Source organism: Canis lupus, chromosome 36 (genome assembly GCF_003254725.2).
Source record: "Canis lupus dingo isolate Sandy chromosome 36, ASM325472v2, whole genome shotgun sequence".
Taxonomy (NCBI): Eukaryota; Metazoa; Chordata; class Mammalia; order Carnivora; family Canidae; genus Canis; species Canis lupus.
The window spans coordinates 16,086,947-16,109,029 of NC_064278.1; the positions used below are offsets into that span (position 1 = coordinate 16,086,947).

At 34.8% G+C, this 22,083-nt stretch overlaps 1 protein-coding gene across 4 annotated transcripts in view; it reads left to right on the plus strand.

The window, feature by feature from the left end:
* DCAF17 (DDB1 and CUL4 associated factor 17) overlaps nt 1-22,083 on the plus strand; it is a 61,881-nt gene that overhangs the window by 8,224 nt on the left and 31,574 nt on the right. For 3 of the 4 annotated variants that reach the window (XM_049106086.1, XM_025460145.3, XM_025460146.3), the window contains exons 4-13: nt 1,014-1,150; nt 2,077-2,155; nt 3,274-3,363; nt 5,607-5,711; nt 6,015-6,120; nt 12,043-12,185; nt 15,629-15,738; nt 18,617-18,707; nt 19,418-19,501; nt 21,909-22,064. In XM_049106086.1, the coding sequence (XP_048962043.1) occupies nt 1,014-1,150; nt 2,077-2,155; nt 3,274-3,363; nt 5,607-5,711; nt 6,015-6,120; nt 12,043-12,185; nt 15,629-15,738; nt 18,617-18,707; nt 19,418-19,501; nt 21,909-22,064 (1,101 nt within the window). The other variant, XM_025460148.3, reaches the window with a different exon arrangement.

Sequence of the window (22,083 nt, forward strand, 5' to 3'; positions counted from 1 at the left end):
AGTCTAAGTGAATACTACATTAATTTCAACTTTCCTATTCTTAACTTTCCTTTTAGAACTTTGTTCTTAAGGACTTCTGGATGGCTCAGTTAGTTGAGCATCTGATTCTTGGTTACAGCCCTTGGGGTTGTGAGATCAAGCCCCAAGTGCGGCTCTGCACTCAGTGATGGGTCAGCTTGGAATTCTCCCTCTGTCCCTCCCTGCTCTGCTCTCGCTCTCTCTCAAATAAATTTTTGAAAAAGAGAGAATTCCCTTTTTATTTTACAAATCAAAGTAGAACTCCTTGTTTCTCTTTCTTTTCCTGCCTTAGACTTCCACCTTGTGGCAGCTGCTCAGTGGCAGGTATGCCCAAGGTAGTATTCCCTCCCTTTTTGGGGGGAGTAATTCATTGGCGACAGAGAATATCTTTAAAACCAGGCCCATCTTCTGTTTTTCTTTGGCTGTCTTGATTCTGCATTCTAGCTTTTAATTTGGAGTTACGGTAGAGCCACAATCATGAAACGATTTGTCATTTTGCCATTTTGACATCTATCAAAAGGGAAAAAAGCCTTGGAATAAAGAAGCAATAAGGAGAGGGGGGACCTGAGCTGAAATCAATAGTTGGACACTTAACCGACTGCGCCACCCTGGTACCCCAAGAAACATCGATTCTAGCAGATGACTTATGCTGTTATACCTGGTTTTAAGAACTGTTATTATTATCATTGTTGAATTTGTTGAATTATTTAATGATAATTAATTCACATTTGTTGAATTATTTAATGATAAATAATAAGTAATAAATTATTTCAGGTACTGTTTAAACGTTTTATGTGAATAAACTCAATAAGTTAATGATGAAAATAATTTCCTACAGTCTCATCTTTCCTTGTCTTAATTCTCTTATTTGTACATTTAATATTCTTTGGTTTACTTATCTATTTCTTTAAAGTTTTAGCTATTTTCTTTGGACATAGATTTCTGCAGATTGTTCATGACTAACCAGTTTCATTTTTATACCTTCTGTTTTTTAGGGGGAAATACTTCCCAATCCATCAGATTATAAATCTTCACTGATAGCACTGACTGCTCATAATTGGTTATTTCGCATATCAGCAACTACTGGAAAAGTCCTTGAGAAAATATATCTTGCTTCATATTGCAAATTCAGGTATTGTGACTTTATTACTCAAGATTTTATTAAAATATATAAAATATTTATTAAAATATATAAAATATATAAAATAAACAATATATAAAATAAAATTTGAGACTTGTGGCCCAGGAAATTTCAAGCTTTTTTTTTTAAAGTTTCCCATTGTATACCTGGATCTCAATTTATAAACTCATTCTTTCTTTCCTCATGACTACATTTGAAAATCTGCGGACACAGACCCTTTATCGTTTTTTTTTTTTTGTATCACTCATAAGTAACTAACCTATAATAGATGACAAATATCTCTCCCCTCTTTTTTTAATTCCCATCTGCAAATAGTATTTTATATGTAGGTTGCATTTTATGTTGGTTTTCCTGAAGGCTAGTCTGTTTCAGTTAAATCATTGCCTAGTACAGTCTAAGAACTGTCTTTTGTTTGTTTGTTTGTTTGTTTTTTTAAGTAATCTCTATACCCGATGTGGGGCTTGAACTCAAGACCCCAAGAACAAGAGTCATTTTCCTGACTGAGCTGAGTGTTCCTAACAACTATTATTTTAACTTAGTAGTTGTATGTGTTTTTATATATGAATATAAATATTTGGAGTGAATATATGCATATAGAATGTGAAAGTAACATTTTTAATGCTTTTTATGATATTAATGTCCATTTTAAAGTAGGAATGGATTTTTTTTCTAAATTTTGAATAGTGTTTGATCAAACACAATTTTTATTCATTGACACTCTAGAAAGATTAAAACTATATTTTAGTAGAAATAGATCCATATAAAGATGTAAAGAGAATTTTTAAGTTGTTTCTTAAAAAAATTATTTTGCTTTTATAATTGAAACAACTAAAGAACTGTTTATGAAATATCTATTATATTTTGATTATAAGGAAACTGACTCAAATGCATAAACTTTCTCTTCATTCTTTTACAAGATACTTGAGCTGGGACACTCCTCAAGAAGTCATTGCAGTCAAGTCAGCTCAAAACAAAGGCTCAGTATTGGCCCGGCAGGTAGACATCTTTAAATATCAATAAATAAATTTTTAAACATCAATAAGGTGAGAAGTTTGTTTCCAGAGAAAATTGTCTGCAAATTTGTTAGGAAAGAACCAATAATCTTGGTTTCTGAAGAATGGATAAAAGTTGCTTACCATAAACTTAAGAAATACCCTTTAAACTACTCTGGAGAAGTACAGCAGATTATTTTACATTCCATAGTGGAAAGAAAGTGACAGAACCTTGTTCTTCAAAGTAAGGGAGCTATCTGTTTCAAGCAGAGAAATCACTCTAACTATTGGTAATTTTTTCTCATTTCTCATAGACATAACAGTGTAATTCTACTTTCAGATGATGTGACCATTATAATTATGTGTCTTTTGTTAGGCTCTTTATTATTAAATTCCAATTTATAATATTCATATTATATTAATATAACAATAAAAGTATAATGACAATATAATTATGTATTATATATGTTAAAAATATATTAATTTATATTATAACATTTTTAATTCAGAAAATATGTTTTATTATGCAGTATATAAAATGTTTTTGTTGAACAGTATATAAAATATGTTTTGTTGCTAAGAAATATTTATTGATGGGGTGCTTGGTTGGCTCAGTTGGTTGGGCATCTAGATACCTTTGGCTCAGGTCATAGACTCAGGATCCTGATTGGACCCTGCATTGGGCTCTCTGCTCAGCAAGGAGTCTACTTCTCCCTCTCCCTCCGTGTTCTCTCTCTCTCTCAAATGAATAAATAAAATCTTTTTAAAAATTCCTTAAAAAAAGAGAAATGTTTACTGTTATGTTTATTTTTTTTAATTTTTTTAATTTTTTAAGTAGTCCCTATACCCAGTGTGGAGTCAGACTGAGCCACCCATGTGCCCTCATGTTCTATATTTACTGTTAGAGACTTTTGTGTGTATATACGTGTGTGTTGAAGGGCTGAAGGTTTAATGGACGTATCTTGAACATGTATGCTTTCTTGTTTGAGAAACTTTGCAATGTTCATAAATTGAAAACATCCACATAACTGTATGCTAGGACAGATGGATGTTTTCAACTCATGAAAACAGTGTTTCTGAAATTCTTTTGAGAACTGCCTGTAATTTAACCTTTCCTTTCAGGCAGGCATTCAACAGCCTGTTTTGCTGTACCTTGCAGTGTTCCATGTTTTACCTTTTTCACTCATAGGGATTCTGGAGATCAATAAGAAGGTAAGAACTTACTTCTTATTTAATTGCAATATTAATTTTTTGATAAAAGATGTAATATAGTTGTTTATTTATTAGATGTTTTGATTGCAAATATTCCCCTGGCTGTAAAAAGCTTTCTGATCTAGTTTGTTTCATATCAAAATACATGAGAATGTTTCATTTACGAAGAAAGCCTAATCATCCTTTCATCTTTCTGCATGTTTTTATGCCTTTCAAGTGGATAGTGTTGAATACCTTTGGTGTCATTAACAAACCTCTACTTTATAAAATTATGAAATGAGTAAGGTGGGTTTTTTTCAGAGGGATATTTCAAAGCTTGTTAAAATGACCATTAGGAAGATGAAAAGCTGCAACAAAAAGAATCATTTTAATTGCAAAGTATAGATCTAAAACTTGTTTTATGATACATAAACAAGACTTATAATTAAATATATGAGTTTTCCAACTCATTCAGTTATAGGTTTTATTCTTGTCATTGTTCCTGATTCATGGTCTGTTATATGGGAGAGAAAAAAGGACATATTTCCTTTGAGTAAAAGAATCAATAGCCTTCTACTTTTCCATTAACAAATTGTTACTTAGTCTGGGTGGATAGTTATTTATTGGTGTTTTCTACTGGTTTTTAATTATGCACTTTCCAAGTATTACTGAGGCCAGATCTTCAGGGTCCACTAATAGTCATTAGCAAATAAGATGAACATATTAAAAAATTTTGTATAAGTATAGTATACTAAACTACATAAAGGCCAATGAATAGTATCAGTTACTTATATACTGTTTTATGCCAGGCATTTTGAGTAGTTTATAACTTTGTAACATACGGTGGGTTCAGTTTGGAAGTTAAGCAGCTACCCAAGTCCTACATAAATAGAGAAGCTGGAATTAGAACCTAGATTTGACTCCAAAGTATGAACCAATTTTAAAATAGAGTGGCAACTTTATTAGAGCACTCATTATTTGAAAATATGTTTGTGGTTCATAATGTCTTTTTTTTTTTTTAATTTTTATTTGTGATAGTCACAGAGTGAAAATATGTTTGAATTACACAAGTCCTCCTTTTCAAAGTGGAAAACAAGTATAAGCAAATAAAAAAATGAGCTAGTCACATCAAAGCAAAGCATAATTATCCTTGTAAGAGATGACAAAAAAACACAACTTATGAATTTAATTATTTTCTTTGTGCGTGTGGATTAAGTAATTGTATATGCTTATTACAATCTAGAACAGGAATGAACACTTAGCTAAGTCATAAATTGTTTCTATTTATTCTTTGATAATAATTGGAGGGATTTGGTTTTGATTAGGGTTAGTTGGAATTGAAGCGTATGTTTCACCTACTATGTGTAAAAGACTACCCAGGGGCCAGACTCAACGTGTACTAAAAGCTATTTATTGGGGTGGTAAATCTTCACTAATTTGTCTTGAGTAGGAACAGAAACAGATTTTCACTTAATTTCCACTTGTTCTTTCATTGCTATGAATATTTGTCTATGTTGGCTTTCGTTAAATATTAAATAGGCACAGAATCAAGTTTTTTTTGTTGGTGGTGTTTATCAGAGCTTTGTGGAGGATTATGACAGGATCCACTGCATAGAACAAAAACAGAAAGGGAACAAAGAACCAAAGCCACACTCAAAGTTAGCCAGGCTAAATGTCTCTATAAGTACTTGCTTGGTCTTTAACACCTTTAATTTTTATATGACTAAAATATCAAGCAGTATTAGATATTTAAAGAACAAAGTAATGATAAAAGTCTGGAGTTGGCTATTTCTCATTAGAAGTACTTTCTTAGATCCAATCTTTTCACTTTTTAGCTAAAAACTAAGTTTCTTTATAAATAACATTTTAGCATGAAGAATAGGTCCCTAAATTCATTTACTCTACTACACACATCCTGCATAGTAAAATTAGATGGTCTCAGTGTATGCCTATGTCCATGAGGAATAGGACGTTATTAAAAGATATTGACAAAACTGTAGAACGAATGGATGAACCAAATGAATGGTGCAGAATCATTTTGATGGTTAAGTGCTACACTCATTAGTGCTTCCTTTTGAGACTTTAGTGGCCTACAACCCTAATGACACTTTAACTTCAAGTCTCTAAATTATACTTAAATTATAATGGTAGGTAGCTGTGTTGTAGTGGTGACCTGAATATTAAGCAAATGCACAAACCACTGTGAAGACTCAGAGGATTGGCCTTCTGGTCTTTTCTCAGGTGATATCTACCTTTCCCCTCAGATTTTCGGGAACGTTACAGATGCTACCTTGTCTCATGGAATACTGATTGTGATGTACAGCTCAGGACTGGTCAGACTCTATAGCTTCCAAGCCATCACTGAACAGGTAGAGAAGACTGAAATTTGCCATATTAGAATAACTCGAGGTTTGGACTGAGGTATGATTTTTTTTTTTTTTTTTAATGAAATGCTTTTAGAGTAAGGCACTTGTGTAGATTTCAACTTGACAAAACTATACAAATGCAGAAAGACAGAGTAACCTTTAAAAGAGGGGAGGGAAGATAAACAGGCCCTTGAATAAATAAAGATATTTTCTCTGTCATATACATGTGAATTTGATTTTTTTCTCTCTTCAGACAGCAAATAAATAGGTGCTAAAGCCACCATTTTTGTTTTGTTTTGTTTTTAGTTCATGCAACAGAAACTTGACTTAGGGTGTGCATGCAGATGGGGTGGGACTGCTGGAACTGTAGGAGAGGCTCCTTTTGGCATTCCTTGTAATATTAAAATCACAGGTATGGCTACAATATATATAGCATTTTTTCACCTTAAAAAATAAGTGGTCATATAATTATTTATTATAATAATCCAGATGTTTCTCATAATTTAATGATAAACTCAATTCATTTTACTTCCATACAGTGTATTCCTTGTTACTGAATAGGTGTTAACAAAATCTATCACTTATTCATTGAACTGGGGATACTGAGTCTGTTTGACTTTGAATTAGGGGAAAGTGAAACCCAACATCCCTGATAAGAAAAACACAGATTAAATTTATCATAGGAAATATCTTTTCAGATTCTCAAATATCAAAAAGTTACATAACAGGGTTTTTAAAAGTATGGAAGTATATAAAAATATAACAGGATACTCATTTATTGTTGGAATCCTTTGTGGAAGACAGTTTGTCGATACATATCAAAGTTTTCAGTGTATATACTCCTTGAACAATTCCACGTCTAGGAGTTTGTATCAGATATATTCACATGTGTACAAAATGACAAATGTACAACATTATTTCTAATAGCAAATGTTTGGAAGTAATGTGTAGATTGGTAGGTGACACTAATATATCATTATTTGGCTGTATCATAAATTTAATTGTTAAAGATTTTTTTGCCTTGGTATAGAGCAATTCCCAATGTATGTTATTAAGTGATAAGAAGGAGTGTAAAATTATATATAAAAAGCTTCATTTGCATAGAGAATTCATGTTCACATGTTAAAAGTGTACGTATAAGCATATACTTTTAGATTTGCTTAGACTATATGGAAGGACACCCAAAAACCTGATAAACAGTAGTTACCTCAGAGGGATACAGATGAAAGAAAGACTTAGTTTTCCTTATATATCTTATGATGTGGTGCTCATGTTACTTAACCTTTGCCACAATGTAGTTCCTTGTTTATGCACATACACACGCAGCTCCTTGAAATTTCAAGAATTTGACTTACATACCATTTTATGGATGAATTCTAAAATTGTCGAACCAATTACTAGTTTGGACATATGGGTTGTTTTGATTTTCTGTAATTACGGGTAACATAAGAATACTCCTGTAGCTATCAGTGATTCCTGCCTGAATCACTTAGTTAAGGTGGGGGGCAGGGGGAATGGCCACTTGAAAGGATTCTGACATTCCTTCTGCCTTTACTAATGGACATTTTTCTATAAATAAAGACTTTCACTCATCACCCAGGGATGAACTATAGTTTCTCCCAAAAAAAGTCAAAATAAATACTTATTCTTTCTCTTTAATTAACAATATTTAAATAAGGAGTTGGTTTAATAGTCACTTCCCATGGTGGCAAATATTTTAGAGGTCAGCACACATAGACTCATGGATTTTTATGTCACCAAAATTACATACAGTCATTATTCTTAATGATGTTCAAATTGCCCCAAATTTGGCCAATGAGAACTCCATTATGACATACTCATAATAGCTTTGGAGAATTTCTTTGTTTTCTGGAACAGTGATATATCCCAGGTATATCTTTTATTTTCCTTGTCCAATGATCTGACAAGGAGCCATTTTAGTAGAGAATGCATCATCATTGACTGTGTTAGTTTCCTAGAGCTGCTGTAATACCACAGACTGGTAGCTTTATTTTATTTTATTATTTTTTTTAATTTATGATAGTCACACAGAGAGAGAGAGAGGCAGAGCCATAGGCAGAGGGAGAAGCAGGCTCCATGCACCGGGAGCCCGACGTGGGATTCGATTCCGGGTCTCCAGGATCGCGCCCTGGGCCAAAGGCAGGCGCTAAACCCCTGCGCCACCCAGGGATCCCCAGACTGGTAGCTTTAAATAACAGAAATTTAATCTCTTAATGTTTTGGAGGCTAAAAGTCTGAAATTAGGGTATTGGCAGAGACGATTTCCCTCTGAAGATTCTAGGAAAGAATCCTTCCTTGCCTCTTCTAGCTTCTGGTTATTGCTGACAATCTTTGGCATTTCTTGCTTTGTGGCAGCATAATTACCACTTTTTCCTGTCTTCACGTGGCCTTCTTTACTCTGTTGTCTTTGAATCTCTCTCTCTCCTTATAAGACCACTAGTGATGGGATTTAGGAACCCCCCCTTATCCAGTATGACTTCTGCAAAGACTTTGTTTCCAAATAAAGTAACATTCACAGATACTAGGGTTTAGGACTTTGATTTATCTTTTTGAGACAGTTCAAGGCCAAGATCTATTTGTGTTCAATGCAATTGGTTGTCTTTATTTTTTGGTGAACAGAGCTGGGAAATATATTAAAACAAAAATTCATTAGCTCATTCTCATACTTCCAATTTAATTGTTCTTCGATTCTATATTTGTATTTCTTTTGACTCCCACTGAACTTCTTGAATGCTAATAAAATGTTATCCTCTTATATATATGTGATAATCTTAAAATAGCCATATCAGTGCTACCACTAAAAACTGAAGTCTGGTACGAAGGTTTAGATATCTCTGAAGTTCCTTTTGTCCTTAGTGTACAGTCCTACAGAGTAATGTGTTCAAAAATTATTTGAAATTATTTTTCTATATGATTAGGTTACCAGCTTTATGTAATTGGGTTCATTTGTTTTAGTTTGTTTTCAATTTTAGGTTTATTTTTCCCTTTTGACTTTATTCTTAAACTTGTAAAATGTGTGTATATTTCAAAGGTCAAAAGATATATAAAAAGGTCAAAAGATATGTAAAAAGATATAATCTGAGAAGTTTTGTGTCCATACATAGTCCTTTCATTCTGTTATGCCTATACTAACCTGTTCATAAGTCTCCATTACTTTTGGTTTCTAGGTTAGCCCTCACCTGTTTGTTTTTATAAAAATAAGCAAATGTATGTATGTATTCTTTAAATATTACCTTCTTTCTGGGGATCCCTGGGTGGCTCAGCGGTTTAGCACCTGCCTTTGGCCCAGGACAAGATTCTGGAGTCCTGGGATCGAGTCCCACATCGGGCTCCCTGTATGGAGCCTGCTTCTCCTTCTGCCTGTGTCTCTGCCCCCCCTTTCTATGTCTATCATGAATAAATAAATAAAATCTTTAAAAATAAACAAACAAACAAATAAATATTACCTTTTTCTTATACCAAATGCAGCCTATCGTACGCTCTGTACCTTGTATTTTCACTTAACATGTATCTAAATGTTTAAGCATTTATTTAATAGAAATACATAAGATTACCTATTTTTCTTATTGAGATAAAATTGATACATATAACATTAGATTAATTTCAGGTGTACAGCATAATAATTTGATTTTGCCCAGGACAAGTCCTTTCCCACTTGCTAGTAATTCTTCATAAATCAGGATAATGTCTAAGGCTAGACATTAGGAAAAGAGGGATTCTCGATGGTTTTATCCCTTAACCATATTTATTTATTCCAGGAGCTACTTCTATAGCTGTAAAATTACAAGTAGAGGCTTTAGACAAGCATACAGTGGCTACTTAACCAAACCCAACATGCAGTCATCCACAAATTCAGAAGATGGTCCTCCAAAACCAACTGGTCCTTTATATCCTGACCGTAGCTTAGGAAGGCCCCCTGGCTCCAAGAAATAACAAATGAGCTCTTGTGTTTGTTATAAATGGTTCCTGGATGCCTTTCTTCTGCATCCTGCTGTTTCTTATCTTTTTTGATAATAGACATTCTAACAGATGTGAAGCAATATCTCATTGTGGTTTTGATTTGTATTTGCCTGATACATTCCCTATATTTTAAAATTAAAGAAAAATCATGTCCTATTATAGCCATTCTTTTATAAACCATACAACATTTTGGACAATTTATATTAAAACTGTGAAGTATCATTGCTTGACCTTTCACAGACTCAGAGCCTTATTAATAATAATTTTCTTTTTAGTGCCTCTCTTTCCACAGTCCAGCCTGTAGGAGCCTCTTTTGCTAGCTCTTATTCTTTTAACACTATACTGACATCCTTGTAAATATCCTTTATAGCAATAACTGGATGGTTCAGACCTCCTAAAATTTCTTCACTACAAGACATGAAATCAGCCACTCTCAGAATTTCTAGGACTCTTTAATTGAAAATAGTATTGAGATCAAAATTTGGGCTTTTGAGGTTAGTGGGGACCCATCAGAATTGTGATGAACAGAGTCCTGCTGCTCTTTTGGGTCCATTTTTAGCAACTGCTGAGAAAAGTATTCCTTTTTAAACACATCATTTTGGATTGACTTTTTCCCCTATTGTTATATCTATTTTTTATTCTCTATAACATATACCTACTTGAAATTTTAGCCCCAAATTCAAACTCTAATTATATTTTTTCTTTTTATAATTTTTTCTTCATTCATCATCATTTGATAGCTACCATATTATCACATGATGTTTGTACTTCTTTCATAATTTACTTACTGATATTTTTGCCCAGTTTTCTATTGGGTTCATATTTTTCTCATTAAAAAGACTTCTTTATATATTAAGAGTATTACTCTTTTCCTAAAAGGTTTTTAAAAAGTACATTAAGTATAGATGTTACGTTTATCCTTGTCCCTTTCTCAGGACTGTCAGTTTGTGAAATCACTTTTCATTATTTTTCTCTTACATGTAGCACCAAGTAGTAAATTATCCTTGTGAAGAGGCCTAATAAAGTACATGCTTCTATATGTAACATGTGGCTCTTATGAATGGTCTTCCTAAGGCAAGCCCCTTTACTGACAATGATGGCCTCATAACCAAAAAGTGAACTCTTTTTTTTTTTTTTAAGATTTTATTTATTTATTCATGAGAGAGAGAGAGAGAGAGAGAGAGGCAGAGACACAGGCAGAGGAAAACCAGGCTCCATGCAGGAAGCCCAACGTGGGACTTGATCCCTTGTCTCCAGGATCATACCCAGGGCTGAAGGTGGCACTAAACCGCTAAGTCACCTGGGCTGCCCCAAAGAGTAAACTCTTAAGGTAGAAGGGTTAAAAAAAAGAGTCCTAGATTAACCACCTGCCAAAACGGACTATGTGGTGTTTCCCATGGGCTGCCCAAAAGATATCTTGGTGTTCTAAAGCTGCAGTACCTTCCACTTACACATTTCCCTAGAAGTAAATCTGTTTTGCTCTACTTAAAATTAGTTGCCATGGAAGAGAAGAACTAAGAGGCACCAACAGACATTTCTTTTATGGTATATGACTAGATGCACCTAAACTAGTTGGGACGCCTGGATGGCTCAGTGGTTGAGCATCTGTCTTTGGCTTGGGGTGTGGTCCTGGGATCAAGTCCCACATCGGGCTCCCTGCAGGGAGCCTGCTTCCCCCTCTGCCTATGTCTCTGCCTCTCTCTGTGTGTCTCTCATGAATAAATAAAATCTTAATTAAGAAAACAGTAGTTAACTTGTCTAAAGATGATATTTATAGTAGTGGCTAACCTTGAATAAATTTCCACTGTAACAGGACCTATCCTAAGTAGTTACATTCATTATGATTAATATCACTTCTACCCTGGAAATGTTAAGACAGCTCTCAAAGTTTGCTAAGTATAACCTGTTAGTCTGGAATATGGAAGATTGCTTCCTCACACCTGAAGGAATTATTAGATACTTAGTTACCTTTTAGGATTGTTATGAGTGTTGGAAATAGCATCTAACCCAGAGTCTGGGACATACATGCCTAGTAAATGGCAGCAGCTTTTATTAGGTGTACTTTGTACACCTTCAGCCCATTTTTTCTCTCCACTCAGCTGCAGGTCACACATACCCTGGAAACAGATGTCTATAATGTTGACCTCATAGCATAATTGCTGCCTACTAGTCTTCTCTTTTCTTATCAATCAGCCTCTTTCCTGATTATATTTTATTTCTTGAGCATAGTAATTCTTCATTAATGGAAATTCATGGATGGTACATGCAAAGAAGGGTTAAATCAGTTTATGAATGAATATTCCAAGGCTACCAGAACAGAGAAACTAATAAATTCCTTTTGCCTGTCTCTACAGACACACCACCACTGCTCTTTGAAGTGTCCTCTCTGGAGAATGCTTTTCAGATTGGAGGCCATCCTTGGCACTACATCATCACACCTAATAAGAAGAAACAGAAAGGAGTTTTCCATATTTGTGCCCTAAAAGATAATTCCTTGGTAAATCATGAGTGATAGACTTCTTAGTAGTAAATTTGTATCAGAAATTCTTTATTTTCTACTTCTATAATAAGAATTCCTAAGAATTGCTTTTTATTTGTTTGTATTAATAATTCATCAGCAGTGTTAGGTACAGAAGAATACAAAGCATATAACAAACACTTGTGTGTACTATCAAGAATTTAAAAGCATTAAGATTTAAAAATTCTTAGAAACCAAAGATTTCTCATGAGCTCTCTGCAAAGCATCTTTGAAGCTCCAGAGTGGGAATTATTGATGGAATATGTTCAGGCTGCCTCTGAAATTGCTGGTGCAATATGTAGTTAGTTTTGTTTTTTCATGGTTTGCTACTATTAGCTTTCTAGAGCAGAACCAGGTAGAACTCTGTTGATCACAATGTAAGGCTTAAAACACCTTGAGTTTTCAAGAACACTGTTAAGTTACTTATGGCAGAATAGGAAGAAATGCTGCATGGTAAGACAATAGAAATTTCTACCCCTTGAATTAATTTTTCTTTATTTTCTTTTTGAAAATAATTTAGGCATGATTTATCATTTAATTTAATCTAATTTAATTTAATTTATTGAGAGCTTAATGTGTGCCAGGCATGGCAGCTGGGGACACATTCCCTTCCCTCAAGTTGAAAGTACACAAGTAGATAAATAAGATGCAGTCTCTTAAGTATAGTGATTAAGAGACGTGCAAAAGAGTGAGTGCACAGGGAGTGGTGGAGGAGTTCTTCCCTGTCTGTTTTGTACTGCTGAGTTAGTGTAGTTTATTTCTGGAACCTATATATTTGATATATCAAATAATCTGACTTTTCCTGAAGCAGACTCAGCTCATTTCACACCCATCTCTTCCAGAATCATGCTCAGTCATTGTTGGACTCGGTGACTTTTAGTTACAGGCCACCTTTCACCACGCTGAAGATCAATATGGTCTTGGGTCTGGTTATCTGTTTACATTGATTTTGCTAGCAGGGAACACTGTGTATAGTGTCTTCTAGTTTTCTTTTGTGGGGACGTTGTTCTCTTTCATTTTTTCATTCATCTATCACATGTGGCAGCTCCTGTTTGGCCCAGCCCAATGACATCATCTTTTACAGTGGCCTCTCTAGGGGCTGTTTCCTATCATGACAAGTCTCTGATTTATCACCTCACACCACTGAACATGCTTCAGCCACCAGGATGCGTCGCATCTCTCTTTTATTTAACTTTTATATAAGAACTGGTAATACATATTAGTGCATGTGTGTATAAAATGGCTTCCAACATCTATATCTAGAATGCCTGTCAAGTACACTCCTTCCGTAATAACTGATTATAGCATCTAGTCAAATCTACATTTCAACATATTCATAAATTGCCAAATCCAGAGGAAGTTTTCAGTCCTTTCGCCAGATAGTTTTGCTGTAATGACATTAACTTAAGGATGCATATGTCCATTGCTTCCCCGCCTGTCAGTCAGAAGACTAACCCAAACACATGCAGCCAAACTGAAGAATTCAGAAAATGTTTCATAGCTTTCTATTAAACTGAGCTTTAAAATCTAGCATTCTGGGATGCCTGGGTGGCTCAGTGGTTGAGCATCTGCCTTTGGCGTAGGGCGTGATCCTGGAGTCCTGGGATTTAGTCCCACATCGGGCTCCCTGCATGGAGCCTACTTCTCCCTCCATCTATGTCTTTGCCTTTCTCTCTGTCTCTCATAAATAAATAAATAAAATCTTTTAAATAAATAAATAAATAAATGAAATCTAGCATTCAAGCACATAAAAACTGCAGAAGCTGGCAATAATGCTGCCTTATATTTAACACAAAGATAATATTTATTTTGCATGTTATAGTAATTATCATAAAGAGAATTGTCTAAAGAAAGATATGTGTGGTATGTACATCTTTTATATTTTAAACAAAGGGGCATTTGGAGCTAATGCCATCTTGGACACGTTAATTTCAGTGGTTGCAACCAAAGTGCCTAATTAAATTGATTCCCTTATATGTATATGGGAATGTATATGTATATGGGAATGTAGTATTATAATGTAATAATACTGCCATTCCTTTTAAAATTATTAGAATACTTATAAAATTCCTGAAAAATTAAAACATTTACTAATACAGAAAATGTGTTAAATTCCTTTTTTTAAAAAAAGTATGGCATACAAAGCACTTATGACATAGTACCCCACCTACTTCTCTAGTCATTATATTTCTTTTGTAGGAGCCAAAATTAAATTTTTATTCATATATATGCATATACATGCTATATGGATTAACATTGTGGTGTTTTGGGTTTTGCCATCTCTTTTTAGCCATTTTGTGCTCATCCCTTGAGGCTTGTGTAAGCTCTGTTTTTATTTCATGGAATTCTGCTCACCTGGGTTGAATGCTTGATAATATCCTATGCATGGCTTGATTACTTTGTTTTCTACACTTATTTCTGTTTATGTTTCTGCTTCCCTTCCTGATTATGAGCTTTTTGATGGCAGGGGTTATGTTTAGTTCATATAAGGTACAAATACCTAGTTTGATACTTAAAACATAGTGTTCTATCAGTATATGCTAATGAAATTGGTAAGTTAATGTTTTTAAAACTTTCCCAAGTATCTAGTAAGAAAGGTGGTATCCCTGCATTTTACATTGTAGAAATTAAATAAATTTAATGAAATTAATGAATCGATGTTGGTAGTAGTTCCCAGTGCTCCTGTGTATAAGGTAAAATATTTATGTACATATGCAATCCTGTATCACGGAGCTATCTTTTTCTTTATTTTAATGTCTAAATGTCCTACGATGAAATAAATCTCTACTTGCCTAAAAGGCTAAGCGACCATTTCTTCATTATTAGAGGTTAATGTCTGACTTTTCCAAGGAGATTATATGACCTGTTTCTGAGATTTTAGGTTGGGTTGCATGTTTTTCTTTGTGCGTTATAAACACTCCTTTTGACAGTTTACTGGGGATAAGCAAGGGAGGCAGAAGTTATAGGGAACTGTGTGTGCATGATTATACAGAGTTATATCATGGAACAAGTCCTTGGACCTCAGAATCAGAGCAGCTGTTTAGCACGTGTAAAACATTGAGGAAATGATTCATCCTCGTATATCAGTTTCCTCATCAAAGTGGGGATAATAATATATGCTTTGAGTGTTGTTAAATGAAATGACTCTAAAATATCTACTGCAGTGCCTGACACAAATTGGATACTTGAAATATAATAACTGTTAAGTTACTATTCCTGAGATAAATTGTATGGTACAGAGTAAATGTTCTGGATTTCTCAAGTATGAGTGTCCTAATTCAATTCTTTTACGTATTCCAGTTCAACTGTTGATATTTTCTCTTCCTTGTACCTTTGATTTACTGATCTATCACTGATGTTAAATTTGAAACTTATTTTATTTTTCCTTGCTCTTTATTTTCAATATTTTTTCCCAACTTCAGGCAAAAAATGGGATCCAAGAAATGGAATGTTGTTCTCTCGAATCTGACTGGATCTATTTTCATCCAGATGCTTCTGGTAGAATAATACATGTTGGCCCAAATCAGGTCAAGTGAGTATTTTTATTAGTTACTTTAAAGTGAAAAGTAGCTTTTTGGAAGCATTTATTGGCATGTTTATTTTTGCCAGCTAACTGTTGACTCAGTTGTAGAAATAATTAGCTTGTTATAGTTGGTTCCTTAGAGACTGGCATCTAGAAAACTTGACTTGATTCTTTCAGCCTCATCAGTATTCTTTGTAGGTATTACTCTTTGTTGATATTACATTTAAATAAATTTTTTGATGAATGACATATGGGTAAAAGGAGATTCAGATTGGCTTGTCCTCATCATGTTTTAATTCTTCAGGATTAATGAGAGATGATTTGTCTTTGTTCTGAAAGACAGCTTCAGTGCTGAAGTTATTTTGCTTTGTTGACCTACATCTACCATCAGGTTGACCTTTCCTTCCCTGAAACACTCTTCATTTAGCTTTCCTGACACCTCAGTTCTGAATATTTTCCTCCCTCTTTGATGTGTCTTTCTTAGTATCCTTTCATGTTCTTTCTCTTCTACCCACACTTTAATTATTGGATGTCCTCAGGATTTAGACCCTATTTTCTTCTCACTCTTCATTCCCTTTCTGCATGATTCTATTTATCCCCTTGGCTTCAAAAATCGTGTATACTCCAAAACTCCAAAATTTATGTCCTATCCCAAACCTCTCATCTAAGCTCATGCCAGAAATCTGGAATTCAAAAGGGAACACTTTTTGTCTTTCATTAGTACATATACTCATGTGCATTTTCTCTCTCTTTCTCTCTCTCACACACACCCCACCCATATATCCCGTGAGTCCTTTTTTTGTGTTGTTTTTGTTGTTACTAAATATTTCTTAAATCTGCCTCTTTCTTCCCTTGGCCACTGTCACCATGTTGGGCGGATCATTGTCATCACTAGACTGGACTATAGTAATAGCCTACTTACAGGACTTCCAAGAATCCAATTTTGTACTCCTTAAGCCTGTTTTCTTCTCAGCAGGGAGAGTGATTTTTTAGAACCATTAACAAACACAAAACCTAACCAAGTGGATTCTGTTTTAACCTTTTTATGGCTTCTTGTTCATGAGATAAAGACCAACATATACTTATCATGGTCTGAAAGACCCTCCTCCCACTCAGTTTTTACTTCAGTCATGCTGTCTTTTCAGACAGCCAGGGACCTGCTTCCTCTGAAGTATGTTTCTGCTCTCTGTTGCCTTGCCTAATTTCTATTCATATTTCATCCCCAGCTTAAATATCCCATTTTCATAGAGTCCTTCCCTGATACTCCTTGTTAGATTAGCTCTCGCATCATATTTTCATTGCACCCACTGTGTGATCTTCCTCTAACACAGCAATTTTAATTAAATATTTGTTTGATTGTCTGTTTAAATATCTAGCTTTGGAGTCATCAGCTCCATAATGACAGGGAAAGAATCTGTTTTGCTGATACCTATAACCCAGTACTGAGCATAGTGCTTAGCACAGAGTAGGTGCAAGTCTTAAAGACTATAGTTCACTGTGGTTCAGCTTTAGTAAACCTTTTAATGTTTGCTGCTATCTACTTTTTTTTTCTTTCTTTTTTTATTTTTTTAAGAGCAAGAGAGAGGGAGAGGGAGTTGAGGGGCAGAGGGAGATTGATAATCGTAAGTAGGCTCCACTCCCAGTGCAGAGCCTGACCTGGGACTTGATCGCACAACCCTGAGATTATGACCCCAGCTGAAATCAAACATTGGACACTTAACTGATTGAGCCACCCAGGCGCCCCATTACCCACCTTTTAATAGTAGTTTGAGCTTATGAAAATAAGGTCCACAAAGAGTGTGTGCCCTTTTGCCAGGTTCTAGAAGATAGGCACTTTTAAGTATTGGCACTAATTAAGATAACAAATTGAGTAATTTAAAATATAATCTGATTTCTTTTTTTTTTTTTTTAAGATTTTGTTTATTTATTCATGAGAGACACAGAGAGAAAGGCAGGGACAAAGGGAGAGGGAGAAGTAGGCTCCTTGCAGGGAGCCCGATATGGGACTTGATCCCAGACCCTGGCATCACACCCTGAGCCAAAGGCAGATGTTCAACCGCTGAGCCACCCAGGCATCCCTAATCTGATTTCTTTGTCTCTGGCAAACTCTAAGGCTTCTGGCTCTCCCTGGCCACAGTAGCTGCTTCTCCCTGCCCTTCTCTGCCTGCATTGAGCTTTGAGAACTTTAAGCTTTGAGAACGTTGTGCTTTTGAAGCTTGTTAATGCTGTGAACAGATTTGCGTGGGCGGTGAGCAAATTATTTTCTTTTTTTTTTTTTTTGCTTAATAAGCTTGATCCATGAGACCATTTGCACTCAGAAAACCCAAATCTTTAAATATAATCCTACGATAAAAGTTATTAAGTAAATTGTAGTTTTTAAATATTAAATTAAATATTACTCTTTCGTGAAAACTCTTAGTTCAGGTTTAGTTGCTAATCCAGTCTGCCTTATAGTTAACTCTGAGTGTTGTTCATTGATATCTCATTCTATCTTCAGAAATAAAAAAATGCCAATATCTACTATAATGCCATGTTAAAGCAGATATGTTAAAGACCTGTTGCAGGATGACAGCTAAAGTTGTTTAGAGTAACTTTCATTCAGCCAGTTTGGAAGATGGCTTAAGCCTGAGGAAGCTGCTTCATTATCTGCTTCAGGAGTACCTGCTGTCACAGGTTTTTCTGTTTAACAAAATATCTGAATTTGAAGGAGTTTGTGGACACTAAAGTGATCAGACATTAATATTTCAAACTCAACAGGAGGAGAGGAGAACTAACTCAGTGTTGTTCCTGTAATTTTCATTTGTTGAGTTTCATTTCAGTATTTAAACTTTGGCACTTTGATGATGTGTTGGGTCTCAGGTTCTTAGAATCTTTTTTCCTTTTTCAGAGTTTTAAAGCTAAATGAAGTAGAAAATAATAGTGCCCAGCATCAGATCTCTGAAGATTTTGTCATTTTGGCCAACAGGGAGAAGAATAAAGTAAGCCAGGAATACTTTAAATTTCTTTGTATCACTGTCTATTTGAGAATATAGTGTACAAATGTGTTTGTCTTTTAGTGTGGCTGAAAAGAACAGCACAATAAAAGCCTGGGTTTTTTTGTCTACATAGGTAGCTGATCTTAGCCAGCCCCATGCACAATTGAGATTTGAAAAGAGTTGATTATATTGAGCTTATTTTGAGCTTACATTTTGCTAATTTCTGTTTCCTTTCTGGGTTTCTATTGATGAATTTTTGACCTTTGGGTTTAGTTAATTGTGCACACTTAGAGTAGGTTGGGGTAGATATGAATCTTTAAAGATCACATACCATGCTTTAACTCTAGATAGTTCTTTTCCTTTAGTGTGCAAATTAAGAACATGAAGAAAATTATGCAGAGAGAAATTTCCAAAAGCAGATCCACTGTAGTATTGCTGTACTTATACTATAGCAAAAATCAGAAGGGCGAGTGAAGTAACAAATCTGTTACATTTGTATTTATTGTTTGCCTATTTTGGTATTTTATCCATAAATTTATTTTAGTGAAGTATTTTTACTAATTGTTGGATCAGAAATCTGATTCAGATTTTTCTCAGTAGGGGAAAGAATTGTAGATGTTAGATAAGGATTGGTTATTTAATGAAATTTAGTACAGTTTTGCTATTTATTGCACATAATAGGACTCATCTTTTTATTTCTTTCCATATGATAGAATGAAAATTTACCCACTGTTACAGCTTCTGGACGGGTGGTGAAAAGAACTTTTAACCTTCTGGATGATGACCCAGAACAAGAGGTATTATTTTAACCAGAGATAACAAGCCAAACTAGTGTATACTAGCCCTGTGATTTTTAAATTAGGCTTTCCAGACTCTGGGGTAGAGGTTGGGGGTGAGTAGTTCCATGCAAACTTCATTGGTAGGATTGTGCATGGTATTTCAACTAGTCCATCCCCATCCTCTTTTTTTTTTTTTTTTAAAGATTCTATTTATTTCCTTGAGAGAGAGAGAGCCAGTGAGAGAGAGAGAGCACAAGCAGGGAAGAGGGACAGAGGGAGAGGGAGAAGCATGCTCCCCAATGAACAGGGATCCTAATATGGGACTCTATCCCAGGAATCCAGGATCATGACCTGATCCAAAGATGGATACTTAACCAGCTGCCATCCTCTCTTCTCATACTGGAATTATTCATAAGATTTGGTTTGCAGAAAGATTCATGGGACTGAAATAATTAGAAAACAACTAACTTATTGTTTTGTTTTGTTAATGAGCACACTTTCTAGGGAAATTTCTTAATAGAAAATATTTGAATTATATCTTGATGACCTTATGGCTTTTGCTTTATTTTTTACTTCTGAGACGTGGGTATGTTTGTTAATGATTGTGAGCTAGGGAAGAAGGGTGTGAGGGTGTGATAAATTAGTTCAGCCTCTGGCCTGAACTTGACATCTCCAGTCACTGAACTGATACACTTTTATCCTTTTCTTTTAAAGAGGCATTGAAAGTTCTTATGAAATGAACTGACACTGGTCATGCTTCAAATATATAACTGTTGCATGAATACTAAGTCTGTTTAGACCAGATAACTGGGTTGATTGTGTGATCATTTCTAGGTAGAAACATTAGAGTGGCCTTCTAAGGATAGTTTTTGAAAATATTTTAAAAAGGTTGGAGGTGACCTTTTTGTCACCTTTTTTTGTTGTTGTTAATTTATTTATGATAGTCACACAGAGAGAGAGAGAGAGAGAGAGATAGAGGCAGAGACACAGGCAGAGGGAGAAGCAGGCTCCATGCACCGGGAGCCCGACATGGGATTTGATCCCAGGTCTCCAGGATTGCGCCCTGGGCCAAAGGCAGGCGCTAAACCGCTGCACCACCCAGGGATCCCTTTTTGTCACCTTTTGACCAGTATGTGGCTAATCTCAAAAAGAAATAGAAATAGGTGTATATTTATTTTATAAGATATATTTTATAAAATATATATATAGTTTTATATAAAATCATATATAAAGTAAATACATGTATATTAATTTTTTGAATCATAGAAATCTATTGAGAACAAAGCAGAAAGCTCCTGTATATAAAACTATATTTGAGAAAGACAGACTAAAATTACCAAAAGGTAGCAAAAATAATATACAAGGAGAAGATGGTAGCAAAGAGAGAGATACTCTGCATCAAGAGATCAGAAAACAGAGACTTTTTAGCCTGTAAAGGAGAAGCTGAAAACTAAAATCAGTGACACCCAGGCAAGAAGTCTACTCTTTGAAGTTTGACCAAGGTAATATTAAGGCAAAAGTAAATAAAGAGGAACCACATATAATAAATCTCTGTAAATTTTTATGTCATGGGTAGTAAAAGCAGAAAATATAAATAGATTAAAAAGCAGTTTGACCAAATGTGAGTGAATGATTAATATATGGTGATTCAAAGAAACTTGCTATGCCTGCCAAAATCTTCCATCCTGTGGTCCATCCCTGGATGGCTGGCAAGGATCTGCTTCCCCTGTGAGGCTGTTGGGAGTCCCAGGTTTACTTCGTTAAACAGAGTTTGAGGTTAGAGTTTTCTCTCTTAAGTCTTTACCACCATTAATCATTTCCAGCTAACTACTCTCATCCCAGTCCTGTTCCCATGGGTTGGATTTCAGTTCCTAATTAATATTCTTCTGCAAGTATAAACAGCCATTTTTGCTTTCTTTAGAGAACCAAAACATTAAAAAAAATGGCAAATAGAGTCATAAATAGTATGTGATAAGCTATCAGTTCTTCTTAAAATGGCTTGTGTTTCTCTGGATAAGATCATTCTGACAAAGTGGGTAGTTTTTAGGTTTCAGAACTGAACTTCATATATTTAGTCCTATCTGGGAACCAGTGAACATACATATCAGAGGCAGCAATTGAATACCTCTTTTGAATTTGGAGAAGTTCTAGTTTGCTGTCATAATAGAAAATTTTAGCAGTACTTTGGCTGAGATCTACATAGACTTGGTTCTGTTAGAATCTGTAGGATACTGCTTAAAGTCTTCAAATCTTGGGACTTTAGTAGGCAGAAAGTAGAGACACATTTCTACCTATGCTCTCACCCATTCATTCTTCCTTTGTTTTTAAAATAAGTAATAGAATAGTTAAACTACAAATAGAAATAACCCTAACTAGATAACTGGATTTTGTCCCTCTTCTCTGCCTTATCCATCGATTCCCTGAGACTTTTAAAATTGTGGACTATGAAGATGAGCTGGACTTGCTTTCTGTGGTAGCTGTTACTCAAATAGATGCTGAAGGAAAAGCTCACCTGGATTTCCACTGTAATGAATATGGAACTTTACTTAAAAGCATTCCACTAGTGGAGTCATGGGATGTGGTGAGTGGAATGTAATACA